General features: G+C 46.7%; 1 protein-coding gene across 1 annotated transcript; it reads right to left on the bottom strand.

The window, feature by feature from the left end:
- Positions 1 to 3081: 3081 nt before the first annotated feature.
- Positions 3082 to 9375, bottom strand: GPHB5 (glycoprotein hormone subunit beta 5). Its single transcript, XM_062181856.1, has 2 exons — positions 9172 to 9375; positions 3082 to 3270 (listed from the first exon to the last, which is right to left on the bottom strand). The coding sequence occupies exons 1-2, from the start codon at positions 9373 to 9375 to the stop codon at positions 3082 to 3084; spliced, it is 393 nt and encodes a 130-aa protein (XP_062037840.1).
- Positions 9376 to 19109: the final 9734 nt, after the last annotated feature.

Consider the following 19109-nt stretch of genomic DNA (forward strand, 5'->3'; position numbering starts at 1 on the left):
ATATATATTTGTTGTAGAAATGTGTTGACTATTGAATTAAATGAATGAACAATTAGCACTGCAAGCCCTGTCATCAGAGCCCTCTGGTTGCCATTATAGATTTGCTGCCTATTACAGCCATGATGTATATCCTGTCTCTTACAGCTACATGTCCCCACCCGGTCTCTGCTCTCTCAGAACCCTGTCAGATCTGCTGACCCAGGAAGCCCAGTCCCCTGTCGTCACCCTCAGCCTACAAGCACAGCCACTATCAAGCTTCCGTGTTGCAGGTGTCCCCATAGGGAATCTGTTGTTGCTTTAGTGAAGGAAGTATGTGTTGAACCTGCCAGGTGCATTCAGCCAGGTAGGGGATTCTCAGGTCTTTGTAACAAGACTGTTCTAGCACATCCACTTCTCTGAGACTTTTGCTCATCAGTCTTCGCCAGAACAGTTCTGGCATCTTCTCCCTATCAATACAAGCCATCATTGTCTCCATGCCTGAAAAAGCCATCCCAACAGCACACTGGGACCAGAGCCCAGGTGCCTTTATGATGATGTTAAATCCTGAGTAATGGGAGACTGCTCCCATCTGGATAAACTCTTCTTATCCAACCTTATATTCTGACATCCTCCGCCTCTCAGTGGCCCAGTCTGATACTCTCAAGATCCATTGCAGGTCCATCCATTCTACCAGTCCTCCCGGTGCGCACTGTCAGGAGTGGAAGCTTCTTCAAGGAAACCTCCAGTGTAGCCATCTGATGGTCCCCAGCCCAGGTCTCTGTGTTCCCCAATGAATTAGGACCTAGAATCCGTGTGGGAGATACATACTCATCATAGTGATAGATGTCATCTTTTTAATAATTCAGCTGCTCTTCAAATTAGATCTTCGGTCTGGTTTTCAGCATGTTGGAAGAGAGTAGCTTCAAATGCAGCACAAAGAGCAGACCCTGAGGGCTTCGACTGCACTTAACAACCAAGTAATCTCATACTCACTGTCATGACCATTGTTCTGGTAGACACCATCCCATGTTCATTCCATACTACCCTAGGGGGATCCTAGTAATAGGGTTGCTACAGCACGTCTGATAGCTCTCCCAGCCAACATTACTGCACAGTGCATTTTAGCTGAGCTTCCCTAAAGAGAACCACCCTGGAGTTTATCCATTTGCCTCCTTAGACTCACTCTCTGCCTTTCAACATGCTACCCAAGCAAGCATTCAACACCTGAATCTATGGGCTCTCTTGCTCTCTGCCTTCCATTTGCTTCCTAATTGATTCAACAGAGGACTAAGGGATGGACAGAGAACCAAGTGGAGGTACCTGCTCCCCCACTTCCCTCACTGCCCGTCTTCATTTTGTCAAGATGACTTGCTCCTGGCAAGGGGTGCCTCTCTTGTTGGGCATCTCTCTCCTACCATTCCTTTTAGTATCTTATAATCCTTCCCCTTTCTCATTCCCTCAGCCTAAAATCGCCCACTGCTTTGGAACCAGAAGTGTTTCAGCTCCCTTTGTCATTTCCTTAACTCCACCCACACTTGGATTACCAGCCTCTTCTTTTTTTGTTAAACTCTGGGCAGCATCTCACCATGGTGCACCATTTGCTTCCTGTCGACTCTTCCTGACCCTCCAGTCATCTTTTCTGTAATTCTGGCAAGCCCTTGTGGTCTCAGAGAGTCCTGAGGAAAATTCTTAGAGGTAGGACAAGTGCCCTCCTTCCTAATCACCACCCACACTGATCGGGAGAGAACCCTGGGCACTCAATTCCTGTTTTACACAGAGCTGCTAAGGGTTGGCGTAGATTCTACTCTTGCCCTCTGTTCCCAAATGCTCACCTCAGCGTCCCAGTGCTTAACCACCAATCCCAGCATGGTTTGTTGCTTTTCTTGGGGGCTCATTCAGTCCTCATTCAAGGAGGGCTCCTATCTCCTGCACCACCTTTGGGACACGACATCCCAAACTAAGGCTTAAGTAAAAATAACCTTCTTGTGTTTTCTTGCTGTTGTAACAAGTGTATTACAGACCAAAAATACTTTTTGAAAGCTTTCATGAATTCAAAAGACAGAGAACATGCTTTATTGGCATTAATGCAGATTTTCTTGGAACAGTATGAAAAATGAACAAGATAAAACAACCCCTAAAAGGCCAGAATTAGAGACATTTGCTAACATTATAGTTTTTTAGAAAAAAAAATCACAGAATCAGCTGCTGTACGATTTTAGAGAGGGCAAGAGCCAGCCAATCAAGGATTTTTTTTCTCTCTGAGTTGGCAGTGCAGGTTTACCCCTACAAACATGGGATTTTTTGAGTTTAATAAGTTACAATTTCAATTTAAAATATGTTCCATGGGAAAGAATACTTGTAATTCACTCTTTTACCATAGCTTTGGGAAAATATCACACTCTAAAAAAACCATGATTTTAGTTTCATAAGTTTTTAGTTTTAAGTGATAACTTTCAGGAAAGCATTTTTTCTTTGTTTCCTTATAAGGAAGAATGTTTATTAAGTATCTTAAGGGAACTTTACTTGGGAAAAGAATTACATAAATCCAAACAGCTTTAACTCTGAGTTGTTGTCGATCAACCTGAGCAATCTCTATTTCTTGTGAAGATAATTGCTCTGTTAAAAGGAGAAGAGACCATTTTCTCTAGGAAACTTGGATTTCCTATGCATGCGTTTTGTTCATTCCTAGCTCTTGAATCACAAATCCAGATGGAAATCAGTGGTTGAACAGAACATGCGAATTTAAAGACGTTCTAGCCCTGTTTCCCATTCACACCCAGTGCAATAAATCCAAACTGGGGAAGGATTGAGATACACAAATCATGTTCCAAGGCTCAAGGCAAAGACAAATCAATCTGCAGGTGCACGAATCTGAGAGTTTGGTTTGGCTGAGGCACAAATGCTGTTCCGCATCTTCAGTCTAGAATGCAGTCTAGGCCTTGGGCCTGATCTGGCCTCAGGGAGACAGGTAACCTCCACAGCAATGGTCAGAAGGAAACAGTCCTTGGATCAGTCAGGGGGTGGGGGCGGGGTTGTACTGCTAGTGTACGCGGGTGTACGGGGCTCAAGGCCACCGGCCGTGTTCCACCACCCACACAAGCTTCACATGGTCTCGCACTCCGTGGTGGCAGTGGAGCAGGCTCCGCAGTCACAGCGAACAGCCACGGGGTAGGTGTAGAACGGGTCGATGCCAGGGGCGCAGCCAGGCAGCTTGACAGTCACCTGTCTGGTCTCGTTGTAGGTACACACTCGGTGATGGGCTTCAATGTACGGGGGTTCCAGAATGGGTTTCTGTCCCCCGCAGGTAGAAAACAAGGCACCCATTAGAATATGCTATCCTGTCTCATGCCCCGGGTACCATTTGCCAGTATCAGAAATTAACTTGCTTTTCATTGGTTCCTTTATGGTTGCCTCCTCCCAGACCACTGAAAGCGGAAGTCTAATTTTGTTCATGAGCTCCCAGAAGGGCCCAGGACACATGGGAAGTACACAATAAATATTTAGCAAATTAAAAACCCCAATCATTGCAAATTCCCTCTAACCAGCCACCCCTCTTCCACCATTACCCCTACAGTCTACAAGGTACTTCAAAAAGTTCATGGAATTTTGAATTAAATGATAGGTTTTGTTTTGATGCCCAAAAAAAACTATTTTGAAATGCATGCAGAGTGTTTTCACAATATGCATCTTTCTATGAACTTTTTGAAGACACAACAAACACAATGGACCCAAGTAATTCTTTTAAATCACAAGTGAAAGAGTGGATGTCTAGTGGCTAAGATGCCCACATCTCACATCCAAGTGCCTGGGTTCAATCCCCAGCTCTGGTTCCTGACTCCAGCTTCCTGGTAATGTATACACTGGGAGGCAGTAGTGATGGTTCAGGTAGTCAGGTTCCTGTCCATGCACATGGAAGATCTGGACTGAGTTCCCAGCTCTGGCTCCACGCTAGCCCAGTCCTGGCTACTGCAGGTACTTGGTAAGTGAACCAGAGCATGAGAGAGTGCTAAGCACTGTGATTTAGCATAAAAGTCAAAGACTGCCATAGGGGCTGGCACTGTGGCATAGTGGGTAAAAGCCACAGCCTGCAGCGCCAGCATCCCATATGGTTGTGAGTTCGAGTCCCAGCTGCTCCACCTCCCATCCAGCTCCCTGCTAATGCGCTTGGGAAAGCAGTGGAAGATGACCCAAGTCCTTGGGCCCCTGCACCCTTGTAGGAAACTCAGAAGAAGCTCCTGGGACATGGCTTCGGATCAGCTCAGCTTTGGCCATTGCAGCCAATGGGGAGTAAACCAGCGGATCAAAGGGGTTACAGCAGTTTTTAAAGACAATAGCCACCTGATTAACATATGTATGCGGGGCGTTTGGCTTTTCTCTCTCTCTATCTCACTCTCTTTCTTTCTCTCTCTCTCTTTCTCTCTCTCTCTCTCTCTCTGCCTTTCAAATAAATTAATTAATTAAAAAATAAAAAGAGTGTGATCACCTTCCAAACCCTATCTTGCCTGCACCTGCTGGAAGACCTGTGGTGATTGTAGTGATTCCTGTCCTGCCAACTTGCAGCCACAGTGTTCTCTTCACTGGTCTTCAAACTCACCAGGAACAGTCCCACTGGAGGGACTTTGCACCTGCTGCTCCCTCTGCCTGAGCATTCTTCTCCCATGATTCACTCCTCCCCCAGTCTCGGGCTTTTTGTTCAAATGTCCCCCTCGCAGGGAAACCCTTCCTGATCATCCTGTTTAGAACTGGGACCTCTTACCTCCACGCCCTAGAACTTCCCTTCCTGCTCTGTGCTGCCCCATAGCACTTGCCAGTGCCCCCTGACATTGTCCAGATTTCCCTCACCCACTCCAGCGAGGAAGCTCTGTCAGGCCTGGAACCTTCACCTCTCTGCTCACAGCGGTGCCTCCAGGACATGGAAGGGGATCCAGGAGGGTCTCAGTTAATGCAAGGATACTTAAGAAACTTTGTGGATGGATGGGATGAAAAGATAAATTTATTTTGGTCCAAAAAGATTTTAAAATCCATGCACAGTTTTTTCGTAATATGCATTTTCATGAGACTTTGGAAGACACCCCGCCCCCGTATGCATGGATTTTGTACATTTTTGCACCATAATACAGTTATCTTTTATTCCATTTTCCATGAACTTGTGAAGTACCCCCATGTCTGCCATTGAATCAATGAGAGAAGATAAGTGCCCAGATGCTCTGAGTGCTGGTCTGAGCATTGAAGGATTCACTTCCTCTTTGACCTTTTGTAAATCTTGAATTCTAAGGTAATTGTGATAAACAAAGCACATAGTTCAGAAAAAGACATAGTCGTATGTCATAGTTAAAACTCTCAAACCCTGAGGTCAAAACTATGCAAACATGAGTCCCTATTCTACTGCTTGTTGGAGCCCTTTGAAAAATCCACCGAACTTTTTTGGAGCCTCAAATTTCTCATCTGTAAATAAGACATCTACCTCGTAGCATTGCTGTGCAGATGAAATACGATGACATATATCAATGTACAATGCCCAGTAAAACCTAAGTGTTCAATGGGTGCAGTCTGCTGCTCTTGCTGGGGAAATTACCATAAGGAAGCAATCAAGAAGAAGAAGAATCACGGGGCTGGTGCTGTGGCATAATAGGCTAAGCCTCTACCTGCAGTGCTGGCATCCCACATGGGCGCTGCTCGAGTCCCAGCTGCTCCACTTCCAATCCAGCTCTCTACTGTGGCCTGGGAAAGCAGTAGATGATGGCCCAAGTGCATGGGCCACTGCACCCACATGGGAGACCCGGAAGAAGCTCCTGGCTCCTGACTCTGGATCGACCCAGCTCCAGCTGTTGTGGCCAACTGGGGAGTGAACCAGCAGATAGAAGATCTCTCTCTCTCTCTATCTCTTTCTCTGTCTCTCCCTCTCTCTTTCTCTCTCTCTCTCTCTGTCTCTCCCTCTCTCTGTCTGTAACTCTGACTCTCAAATAAATAAATAAATCTTGTAAAAAAGTGTATCTCTAAAAAAAAAAAGAGGCAGAAGAATCTTTCCACAGTGCCTTCACTTGTTCTGGGAAGAGAGAGGAAGAAGGGAAAGGAAGAGAAAAGAGAAAGATGACATTTGATGTCAACTGATGAAGTTCTTGCATTTGACGAGGAATTCACAGAAAAAAACTGTCATCACTCTTTCTCCCCTACCTTCCAATTACCCTCAGTACCCCGGGAAATCAGGCAGATCAGAGACCCCGTTAAATGTAAATTTCACATAAATGATATGTTAGTGTAAATCATGAAATACAAGGAGACTTTGGAAATTTCAAGGATAACTGAAATAAAGGATAAATTGATTTGCAAACAGAAAACAAAATTTCATGCATTGATTTTTTCCATAATACACATATTCAATGAACTTTATGAAGAGTCCTCCTATTTGGGACAGACCCATCCTAAAAAAAAATTATTCGTTGTTTATCTGAAATTTTAATTTATCCGAGCTTCTTTATTTTTTTATTTTGTCTTGTTTCAATCTAGGAAATTTTTTGTGGAGCAGGGAGAGCTGGGTTGTTTTCTGTTTGTTTGTCTTGCTAAATGTGACCACTGTAAACCCACATCATGAGGAAGAGCTGTTTTTCAGAGATAATTCCCCTGTCTCAAGCAAATCCAGACCCTTGTCTCTCAGGAACATCATTTTCAGATATACTCCCCATCCCATTACTCAAAAAAAGTGCTTCTTATCACAACAGCTTTCAGGTGGCTGGGGAAATGACCTCATTCCTGTATTTACTTTCCACAGTAACCTCCCTTCTCATAACCCAGGAAATGCAGAAATAGAAGCTGCACAGAACTGGAGAAATCTTGTCCTTCCATGATCTTCATGCTTCCATTTCTAAGAGCACAGCCCCCACTGGGCCATGGGTGACTGCGGTCCCACCAAAGACACCCATTGGTTGATAAAAGGAACAGAAATGGGCCGAGTTCAGAGGAAACAGGATTTGAGGATGTGGCCAGGAAGAGCTCTCAGAAGCCCCCAGGACAAGACGGCAGCAGTAGGAGGCACTGCCAGGCCAGGCCCTGGGTACGAGGAGGCTGCAAATGTTCCGGAGTACATCTGCTGTCGACTGACAGAGAGCTGAGTGTTCATACGGCTATTGGGTCTCAAGACCCGGACATCAAACAACAATAATTAAAGCTAATTTAGTGCAGCATTGCATTCACTTGGAGATTTCATCACCACAGCCCAATTCCAATCATGGGGCCATACAATGATCTAAGTGACAGCAGGCTGCTCTCGGGGTCCCTGTAGATTAGGGTAATTTTCCTAAGAAGTGTCCTCTTTGGATGTTGCTCGTGGGTTCCAAAGGTGGCTCCATTCAGCTACATCACTCTGTTTACTCTTTTCTTTTTTTTATGCACTTATTTCAGAGGCAGAGACAGACAGAGCTGATTTCACTCCCCTCAGATGCCTGCAATGGCCAAGGGGCAAAAGCTAGGAACTGGGAACTCAGTTCAGGTCTCCCTTCCAGGGTCAGCATTGGCAGGAAGCTGGAGTCAGGAGCCTGAGCTGGGGATCAAACCCACACATACCTACATCTTAACCACTAGGCCAAACAGCTGCCCTCCATCCCTGTCAACCCAACAAATGGTTGTTGAATGCCTTGTTGGTACACAGGCACTTCGGTAAAACTTGTGAGAATTGCAAGAATGGCATAGCGGGTAAAGCTGCAGCCTGCAGTGTCAGCATCCCATATGGGTGCCGGTTCAAGTCCCAGCTGCTCCACTTCCCATCCAGCTCTCTGCTATGGCCTGGAAAAGCAGTAGAAGATGGCCCAAGTCCTTGGGCCCCTGCATCCACATGGGAGACCCAGAAGAAGCTCCTGGCTCCTGGCTTCCAGTCGGACCAGCTCCAGCCATTGCATCCATTTGGGGAGTGAACCAGCAAAGAGAGCCAAAAGATTGTCAATGCCCACAACTCCAACGCAGATGGCCAGAGTTTCCTGTCACTGCTCCAGGGTGGACCCCAGGAGCCACTCTGGTGACTGAACCCTCCCAGTGCATTCCCATGTTGAGACCCAACTTCTGGAGCTGAAATTTGTCGCAATGACTCTCTCTCTCTCTCTCTCTCTCTCTCTCTCTTTCTCTCTCTGCTCCTTCCTCTGTAACTCTGCCTTTCAAATAAATAAACAAACAAATAAATAGCATGTGTGTGGTGGGAGAGGCAGTAGAACAAAAGGTAGAACACAGTCAGTGTCTTACCTGAGAGCCAGAAGAGGGTTTGCAGAAGGAGGTGGCCCTGGAGACAGGTGTCAAGGAATAAACACGATAATGACAGATGGAAATGAGAAGGCACAGGAGAAAAGGATCAAAGCAGGATCTCGTGAGGATGACCTAATAAAACCTTTAAAACAGTCTGCGGAGGCCGGAGCTAAGAACATGCATCTCTCTGGGAAGCATGTGGCCGCCATATTGCAGAAGTTCTTGAAAGCTGGTCCTTTAATCATCACAGGTGTGGTGATGCAAGCTTCATCAGGCACGAACATGGGCCTCGGTGAGAAGAGCCAGCGGCTGCGTGTCCCTCCTCCTCCTTCACCCCTCCACCCCTCATCTCCCAGTGGGTGTCTAACGTTGTTTGAGATTTTTATCTCTACTTAAAACGAAATGCCTCTAAAGGGGCCAGGTCAAATGGAACATTCAGGAACTTTTATTGCTCTGTTAGAGATAATCCTTCAGGGCTCCAGGGAACCGAGGGGGACAGGACAGTGGGGAGGCACTGAGGAATGGCCTGGGACCTGCCGTGACTCAACCAAGCAGCCATGCAGGACATCCCTGCTGGCTGACCTTAGGACAGATGAGGGAGTACCGAGAGGATTTCTGGTGCCATGCTTAAGTCAAGAATTCACTGCCAACCTCGCACTGACTCTCCAGGTGATCTGGATCCCTCCATGTGGGATTAAACAGGTGCAGTAGAAGCAGAGTGACCTCCCAGAGATGATTCCCAAGCACCAGGAAATCAAAGCATTAAAGTCTCAACAAAGCTTGGTTAGAGGGTCACATCGCGTCTTTCCGACCGCTTCTGGAAGGTGCCATAACATCGTGTTTTGTTTTGTTTGTAACCCACAGGAAAGGGTAGATGTCCCAGCTCTACTTCATGTCACTAAAAAAGTCAACATGTGAGAATCAGGCCCAGCACTGACATCTGCCCCAGGCTTAGCAACTCACCTCCCAGGTCTCACAGCGGCCCCAGCAGGCATCTGTGGTGATCCGAAGGCCCCTGCAGCCCGGCTTCTTGGCCAGGAAGGTGAACTCCCTCACGGCACAGCCCACAAAAGTGCGCAGGTTGCTGCTGGACGAGCTGAGGACACAGCCACAGCCAGCCAGGAGGAGGAGGACCATGGGGCCAAGGAAGAGGAATGCCAGCTTCATGCTGCTCCACCAGCGGGGAAGGAAGCAGAGTTCGGTGAATCCAAGGTAGCCAACAGTGTGTTGGTTGCTATCAAAGTGACCCTGCTCTTATTCCAGGAAAGAGAGCCAAAAGATTGTCAATGCCCACAACTCCAACGCAGATGGCCGGAGTTTCCTGTCACTGCTCCAGGGTGGACCCCAGGGGCCACTCTGGTGACTGAACCCTCCCAGTGCATTCCCACGTTGAAACCCAACTTCTGGAGCTGAAATTTGTCCCAATGATCTCTTCCAGGAGAATATAAAATAGGAGGAACAGCAAAAGTAATTTAACACATAAATACACCTTGATTATTTTTCATTCAGCTGTGCTACATACTTTGTTCAAAGTCTTATTTTCTCTTTTTTAATTTTTTTTATTATTTATTTGAAAGAGTTACACAGAGAGAGGAGAGGCAGAGAGAGAGTGAGAGAGAGAGAGAAAGACAGGACTTCCATCCACTGGTTCACTCCCCAATTGGCCAAAACGGCTGGAGCTGCACCAATCTGAAGCCAGGAGCCAGGAGTTCTTCTGGATCTCCCACGTGGGTACCAGGGCCCAAGGACCTGGGCCATCTTCTACTGTTTTCCCAGGCCATAGCAGAGAGCTGGATCAGAAGTGAAGCAGCCAGAACTTGAACCAGAGCTCATATGGGATGCTGGTACTGCAGGCGGTGGCTTTACTCACCTTGCCATAGTGCCTGTCCCTTGAAGTCTAATTTTCAATATCATGGATAGGGAAGGAATGAAAGGAGGAGGGTAGATGAATATTAATAATGATAGGTCCAGAACCAGCGCTGTGGCACAGTGGATAAAGCCACAGCCTGCAGTGCCAGCATCCCATATGGGCGCCAGTTCAAGTCCCAGCTGCTCCACTTCCGATCCAGCTCTCTGCTGTGGCCTGGGAAAGCAGTGGAGGATGGCCCAAGTCCTTGGACCCTTGCACCCGTGTGGGAGACCTGGAAGAAGCTCCTGGCTCCTGGCTTCAGTTCAGCTCAGCTCCGGCCATTGTGGCCATTTGGGGAGTAAACCAGGGGATGGAAGACTCTCTCTCTCTCTCTTTCTCTCTCTCTCTCTTTCTTTCTCTCTCTCTCTCTCTCTCTCTCTCTCTCTTTCTGTCTCTCTGTGGCTCTGCCTTTTGAATAAATAAATAAATAAATAAATATTTAAAACCATAATAATAATGATAGGTCCTATATGTGTTGCTCCTTGCCCAAAACATGGAAGGCAGAAGATACTGTGAACTTGGCACCTGACGTGGAGACCATTCCTGAAAATGTGTCCAACTCACTACAAATTGCCACTGTAATTATGCCTCATTATGATTCAGCTTAAATTCCAGCTGCCACCCCTCTGGGTCATGGCCATTGATTGTGTTCTAGGGGCCAGAATCACACTTGCCTCACTAGATACAGCATGATACACTAGATACCCGGATGTGGAAGCAAAAGCGGATGTTACGTACGTTGTAATTGAGCATCCCTTGAAATGGGCTGCAAAGGTATCCATTTCCAAACCCGATGTCACGGTTCCCCTTCTGACCTCGCACCGTGGTGGGCTCACTGGGCTCCCCCTTTCCAGAGGAGAAACGAAGTTCTGAAGACAGAACAGCACTTACCTGATTGTGCTGGAGCCAACTCTCCCTGCAGAGCTGAGCCTTGCACCCACAGCTTCAGAGAGTCACAATGACAGCGAGAGGTGTGCTGGGGGTGAATGTCTCTCCCCTCTGCAAGGGAGCTGCTCGGTTGCTCAAATATATAGGAAAGGTCTTGTCAATCAAAACAGAAGAGAGGCAGATCCTTACAGGAACTGCTAAACACATCAAAGCTGAGGAATATAAAGCCAGTCTCTATTTTCCAAAACTGATTAACGCAAAGGGTGTTGCTTTGTTTCTTAACATCGCTGACTGCAACAGAAAGTTGCCTTGATGGGTGACATAATCTTGGGGAAATAGTCAGAAGTGGTTCACCTGGCTCTGGGCAGAAACAAGGCACTGGGGCAAGAGTAAGTTTTCCTTCGTGGGAACCACAGGTTTCCTTTGAGACAGGGGCAGCCAGTGGCTGACTCTTCCTGTGCTCCGCAACGTGTTTCCATACATTGGAAATGACAAAGACAATCATTCTTACTGGAAAAGACACAGGATTACTAACTAAAAGGATGGGAATCATGTTGAACATTCTGGAAGTGTCCAAATTAGCTTGGGGTTAGATTATAGGCTTAAAATGAATCACACAGGGAAAAAGTCGCAAGATGATCAAAGTGACTTTCTTCCAGCATGAGAATGATAGAAACGAATCATTTCTTCTATGTGGCTTTCAGCATTTTTTCGCTTTTTCTGCATCAGGCAGACTTTTATAATAGGAAGTCCGTTACTATCAATACCTTTAAATTAAAATTCCCAAAAGTTACGCATTTATACTGCGTGTAAGGTCATCCGACACTCCTCTAAACAAGATGCTTCATTTATTTCTGGTCTTCAAAGGTTAAAGTAGCAACCAACTGGCATTTGCTTATGACTGTGGGACATAGTTTATATTCTAGCTTTCAATAACAACATACAAATGGATTAAAAACCTACTTGTTTATGCCGTTTTTCTGAGTGCTCTGGAAAGTAAATGAAGCAGATATCATCTTTGCCCTTGGGAGCTTACATATCATAGGAAATAATGACCTGGCCAGAAACAGTTAAGACACATATTAAATAAATAGTGAAACCAAATGAAGAAGGCAAAGCCTTCCCATTTTCTACGAAGAAAGGTGTTCTTGAAGCAAACAGACAATTCATCAAAGGTTTGGTTTTTCAAACCCGTAATGACACTCAGTGAGCCCATCAATACACTCTTGCATGTCTAAAGCCAGATCACCATTAGGTGTTTCCTAGAAGATGCAATTAAAGAGCAGGCATCTGGTATAGCAATTGAAGTCACTGCATGGAAGGCATGTACCCTATGTTGGAGTGCTTGTTTCCAATCCCAGCTACTCTGCTTCGGATCCAACTTCTTGCTAACGTACACCTTGGGAAGCAACAGCAACAGCTCAAGAGCTTGGGGTCCTTGCCACCCACGTGGGAGACCCAGATTGGAATCTCAGCTCCTGGCTGCAGTGTAGCCCAGCTCTGGCTGTTGCAGGCATCTGAGATGTGAACCAGAGGATAAAGTTCTCTCCCATCTATCTCTCTGTCTCTCTGCCTTCCAAATAAAAGGATGATAATAAATCGTTCTTTAAAAAAATTAAATTAGGCTTGATTAAAGGACTTTCTTTATTGTTCAGCCTGCAAGTAACATAACCAGAACTGGGTACTGTGGGGACAGACTCCTCACCTGGTGCCATCGTCCTGGGCTGTCAGCCTGTGCTTCACAAGGTGGCTGCTCAGGCCTTTAGACTTGAAACACATGAGGATACTTTAAAAAATTCTTGGGGTCGGCGCTGTGGCGTGGAGGGTAAAGCTGCCTCCTGCAGTGCTGGCACCCCATATAGTTACCGGTTCAAGTCCCCACTGCTCCACTTCTGATCCAGCTCTCTGCTATGGCTTGGGAAAGCAGTAGAGGATGACCCAGTGCTTGGGCCCCTGCACCCATGTGGGAGACACAGAAGAAGTTCCTGGCTGCTGGCTTCAGATCGGCACAGTTCCAGCCATTGCAGCCAACTGGGGAGTAACCTTGTAATGATGACAATTTACAGTCTCCACACATGTGGAATCTCCTAGGTGTCCACATATTTTATCTCTAAACCTTACAATTCTGTAAATGAATTGTTGCTTTCTCCATTTTACATAGGGAGAACAGGCAGATCAATCATTCTATAACCTCCTACTTCAAAAACCTTCAGCTTCACTGGGAACAGCAAGTGAGCTTGTTTCCTCTCTGTTGGAAGTGGCTGTCTGGAAGCCACCACGGCAAGAAGGTGACTGGAACCATCCCAAGTGCAGACAGAAAGGGTCTGTTGCTTTATTATGGTTGTAGAAAGTGGGGGATGGTGTACGGATGCCATTTGTCTGCAGTCCCTCCAGTGTGCCACACCACTTGTCTCTCGGTAGGCACACTGAGAGGTTATCATGCAATTTCAAAGGTTACTCAGGAACCTGGAACTTACAGAAAATCTCTGCACCACAGTCTATGCACCTGCCACGTTCCCTGCCGCCTACTGTGAAATTCCCACCACTGAAGCCACCACCTTGAGGTTACAGAGACGTAGGCTCTGTCACTAGCTGGAAAAATCTCTCACTTTGTCCCATTGTCATCTTCACATGAATTCCTTGAAGCCTTGGAGGATGAGTGCAAGATACAGATCTACTAGAGGTTAGAAGAGAAGAGAAGGAATGTACGAAGCGATTCTTCTGAGGTCTGGGGGAACCATGATAGCAGGGGAGGAATGGACCAAGCATCAGCACCTCAAAGGTGTGGCTGACACCTGAGCCCTGGAGCAGGGAGAGCGCCCCCAGGTGGGGAGGACCTGCAGTGTGCAGGAGTGCTGAGATGGAGATGCTGAGAGACCGGAAGCCCCCTCTGTGGCTCGGCCATGCTGACTCCAATTTGCATGAGTTTCTTTGGGATTACCTTAGCCAAGTCACTTCTCTGAGCCTCAGTTTGTTCCTCAGTAACTGCTAGGGCTGGACCCCATAACTCATAAGTTCCTTCCCGGCTCTGGGATTTGAGAATTTGCAAATGATTATATAGCAGAACAAAGCAAGGCAGATGGAGAATCCATGGGCTATAATAAATAAATAGACAGTCGTGCTGATTTGTGTTCTAATCCTGACTCTGACGCTTACCAACCTGGGAACCTGGGAAAGTCCTGTAACACCCCCGTGTCTCAAGTTCTCACAAAACTGAAAACGCTGGGGCAGGCATTTGGGGTTGTGTTTAAGACAGCACTTGAGGTGCCCACACCCCATGTTGGAGGTACCCATAAGGTACCACACCCCATGTGGGTTCAAGTCCCAGCTCTGCTCCTCATTCTAGCTTCATGCTATTGTACACCCTGGGAGGTAGCAGGTGACAGCTCAGTTTGTGGCATCCTTAGAATTGATCTTTGATGAGTCTATAAAAGATGTGCCTGCTCCAACGTGTATTTCTCCATGGTCCTCTCAAAACACACAGGCTGGGGCCAGCGTTGTGGTGCAGCAGGTTAAACCACTGCCTGCGATAAGATGCCAGCACCTTCTATGAGCTCCAGGTCAAGCCCTGGCTGCTCCACTTCTAATCCAGCTCCCTGCTAATGCTCTTGGAAAAGCAGTAGAAGATGGCCCGAGTCCTTGGGCCCCTGCACCCATGTGGGAAACCCAGAAGCTCCTGGATCCCGGTTTCTACCTGGCCCACCCCCAGCCATTACAACCATTTTAAATAAATTTTAAAATAATATTTTTTTTAAAAAGTATGCAGGGATCAACTCCTTCACCACTGTGCCTCCTATGGATGAATTTAAAAGATGCAAACATAGCCACCTGTTCCAAGGAACCAATAGAATTATTTTTTCCTTTTTTCCTTTTTTTTCTTATTTTAGGACTCTATTTATTTGATAGGCAGATATATATATATATATATATATAGTGTGTGTGTGTGTATATGTATATGTGTATATGTATATGTAACCTTTGAAATTGCATGATAACCTCTCAGTGTGCCTACCGAGAGACAAGTGGTGTGGCACACTGGAGGGACTGCAGACATATGTGTGTGTATATATATATATATATAGAGAGAGAGAGAGAGAAAGAGAGAGAGAGAGAAGTTTTCCATCCACTAGCTCACTCCCCAGATGGCAGCAATGGCCAGGGCTGGGCCAGGCTGAAGCCAGGAGCCAGGAGCTTTTTCCGGATCTCCCCCATGGGTGCAGGGGCCCAAGGACTAGGGCCATCTTATGTTGTTCTCCCAGGCACATTAGCAGGGAGCTGGATCAGAAGTAGAGCAGCCAGGACTCGAATTGGCGCCCATATGGAATGCCAGCAACGCAAACAGCGGCTCAACCCATTACACCACCACAGCAGCCCTGCAACTAACAGAATTAGTGATTTTCTGCAAACAGGTACAAGCACGGTCCTGGTTGGGGTCTTAACAACGTTGCATGCTGCTCTTAATCTCTCTCATCTACAGGGAGGAAAAACACTGGGCTTGTGGATGAAGACGAATGGTGAGGACAGAAGAAATGGATTTTATTGAAAAGCCATTTCTTCCTCTCCCAGCACTGGGTATTCGCGGGACAGCTCCTCATGTTATTGACTTAAAGAGATAACATTTGCCCTGGAATATGGTGCCGTTGCTATGGTAACATTTTTTTTTTTTAACTAGACTAAAAATAATGAAGCCTGTGTGGGATTTGCCAGGACAAGTCAAGCTTTCCCCCACCACCGTCTGAAAGCCGTGTCTGTCAGTTGTCACAGATTTATTTCGAATTAAGGGGCACATGGTTTAGGCGCTGAAGTGAAATGTTTTTATTTCCGCCTGGCTCTTGCACTTTGGAATGTCATAGCTGTGCAGAGCAAGGCAGACACATGCCCAGCAGAGAGCAACAGAGCAGAGTTTAATGAGTCGCAAAGAAGGATTCTTTGTGTCAAGTGTATCCTGTATCCTCCTTGGATGGAGTCCACAAAGCCGCCCGCTCCCCCAAACCCTTCATTTGTTATTCCCCAAGGCCAGGAGGGCTGAGGGCGCAGCAGAGAAGCCGCAGCTGCTCTTTCCTTGCCTACTGACGTCTTTCCGAAAAAGCCCCCCAGACAATGGACGCCTGTGTTGGATGACAACGGCGCAGGTGATGGAAGGGTGGAGAAGGAGCAGCAGAGAACTGCTGTGCTCTGCAGTATCCATAACACCAGATAACAGGCAGCCATGATGCCACGACTGGGTGCCAGGCAGGCGCTGTGTCACACTGGGGCCACCGAGTTCCTCTAGAAAATTCAAAGATGGTGATGGTGGGAGGCGTGCAGACGGCAACAGCTAACCACGGGCAGGATCGATGGATTTCTTTCCTTCTCTCGCTCCCTCCTCCCTTCTTCCCTGTCCTTAAGTATGTTACTGAGTTTCACAGATTATCACCATGTGTTAGAAGCATACTAAGCACATGTGATATAAACATGAACAGAACTGAGGAGTTGACCTCACAGCCAACAAGGAAGCCAACAGATCCGAGGGTTGGAAATCGCCTTCTTGGTCATCTAACATGAGTTCATGGAAGTGCATTATTATGAAAAAAAAAAAAAAAAGTACACAGGGCCTTTAATTCTCTGCACCAAAATAGACAGTTTTAAGTTAAATTTTTCCATGAACTGTTTTTGGAATACTTATTTATATTTTTAAAATTTATTCACAAGGCAAGGCAACAGATAGAGAAAGATTGTCATCTGTTGGTTCACACCCCAAATCCCACAATGGCCAGGGCTGGGCTGGGCTACAGCCAGGAGCCAGGAACTCCATCCAGGTCTCTCATGTGGGTGACAGGGACTCAAGTACTTGAGCCATCATCTGCTGCCTCCCGGAGTGTGTATTAGCAGGAAGCTGGATGGGAAGTGGAGGAGGGACTCAGTACCAGGCACCCAGATACAGGACATGGGCAGCTTAACTGGCTGCACCACCTCGCCCACCCCTCCATGAACCGCTGAAAACACATCTACTCATAAGTGCCCCAAACGTCACACAACTTGGGTGTCTTTCGACTGGTGAACAGTTAAACAAGCTGGGGTATATAACGTGGAACATTACACACTGGGGAAAAGGGAGATCCCACAGCAATGTTCAGTGAGCCCTGCTGAATTTAAAAAGCCAGCCCTGGAAGGTGACATGCTGTCTGCTGGCTGTCAGACAACCTTGTTGAAGTGACAGTTAGAGAAACGGCTACAGACCAGAGGCTGAGAGGTGGGAGGGCTGTGGTTACGAAAGGGTAACATAAAGGATTTTCTCAGTGAGCCCAATGTCCCCTTGACCGTGCTGGTGGAGGAGCAAAAGGAACCATGCCATAAAACTGCATTGAATTCAACAGGTGCACACACACACAGAGGAATACAAGTAAAGTGGGAAATCTGGATGAGATTGGTGATTGTATCCATGCCAACCCTGGTGACGATATTGTACAATAGCTTTGTAATATGTTATCATTCAGAGAAATTGGGTAGAAGGCACCTAGGATCTGTCTGCATTTCTTTTTAAATATTTATTTATTTATTTGAAAGGCAGAGTTACAGAGAGGCAGAGGATAGAGAGAGAGAGACAGAGACAGAGACAGAGACAGAGAGACAGAGAAAGAGAAGTCTTCCATCTGCTGGTTCACTCCCCAGATGGCCACAACTGAAGGAACTACATTGATCCAAAGCCAGGAGCCAGGAGCCTCCTCTGGGTCTCCCACGCGGTGCAGGGGTCCAAGGACTTGGACCATCTTCTACTGCTTTCCCAGGCCATAGCAGAGAGCTGGATCAAAAGTGGAGCAGCCAGTCTCAAGCCGGCGCCCATATGGGATGCCGGCACTGCAGGCGGAGGCCTTACCCACTATGCCACAGCGCCAGCCCTCTGCATTTTTTATAACTTCATATAGAATCCACAATTATCTCAAATTAAAAGATTTTATTTTTTCATTGCTACCATATTAATTGTAATTAATGCCATGATAAAAATAAAAATGTGACGCTATGAGAGCTGAGCCTAAGGGATGCAAAGGGGTGTTGTCTAGAGAGACTTTCCAGAAAGATGACTCCAGGGGCAGGGAGGAGAGAGAGGGGGAGAGAGAGAGAGAGAGAGAGAGAGAGAGAGAGAGAGAGAATCTTTCTAGGCAGAGAAAACCACACATACAGAGAAGTCTCTCTGTTCACCACTATTTCCCCAATGACTGGAAAACTGCCTTTGTAAAAATTAATTATCAAAAACTTTGTTGAACGAACAGCTCAAGACTTGGCAGAGAGAGTGTGGTTTTAAGCTCATCTGGTTGAGCCTAGCGTGTCCTCAGGAGGTCAGCCAGGGAGGAGGATGGGAGGAACAGGTGGGTCGGGTTCTCTGGCAGACCCTGCAGGCATACGGAAAAGAGACACTGGAGCAGTTAGCAGCTGGGGCACCTGCTGAGGCCACCCAGGTGAGGGCCTCCCAAACAGCCTCCCAGGGTAAACCTAGGTCTAAGGCAGGGGTGTCCGACAGAGGCAAAGCTCAAGCCACAGATTCAATGTCAAGTTTCCTAGCAGCCACAGAGAGAAAGGTAACGAGAGGGGCAGGTGGTTAGCACAGCCGTTCAGATGCCCACGTCCGGTATCAGAGTATCTGAGTTTAATGTCCAGATCCGGCTAGACTCCACCTTCCTGCCAAAGCAGACCTTGGGAGGAGAAGTGATGGCTCAAGTCACTGGGTTTCTGCCACCCGCGAGAAACCTGGATTAATAAGTTACTGGCTTGTTGCTTCATTCCTGGCCCAGCCCCAGCCATTGCAGCCATTTGGGGAGTGAAAGAAAGCAAATGAAAGATCTCTCCCTCTCTCTCTCTCTCTCTCTCTTTCCCTCTCTCTCTCTTTCTGCCTTTCAAATAAGTAAACAAATCTTAAATAAACTAACTAAATAAATAGAAACATGTGAGATTGATTTTAGAAAGTGCTAGAAATAAAACAGACTTTATTCAACTCCACATTATCCAAAATATCACCATTCCAACATGTAATCAACATAAAGTTACTTATGAAATATTTTGCACTCTTGATGTCTTTCTGATGCTAAGTCTTTGGAGTCTGGACAGCATTGACAGCACATCTCATTCC

This window comes from Lepus europaeus, chromosome 22 (assembly GCF_033115175.1).
Source record: "Lepus europaeus isolate LE1 chromosome 22, mLepTim1.pri, whole genome shotgun sequence".
NCBI lineage: Eukaryota > Metazoa > Chordata > Mammalia > Lagomorpha > Leporidae > Lepus > Lepus europaeus.

Bases quoted from the DNA above. Each gene is read 5' to 3' on its own strand.
- GPHB5 (XM_062181856.1), bottom strand. From the start codon at position 9,375: ATGAAGCTGGCATTCCTCTTCCTTGGCCCCATGGTCCTCCTCCTCCTG. The intron at 3,271-9,171 runs GTGAGTTGCTAA...TGCGGGGGACAG, and splicing joins GCCGCTGTGAGACCTGGGAG to AAACCCATTCTGGAACCCCC.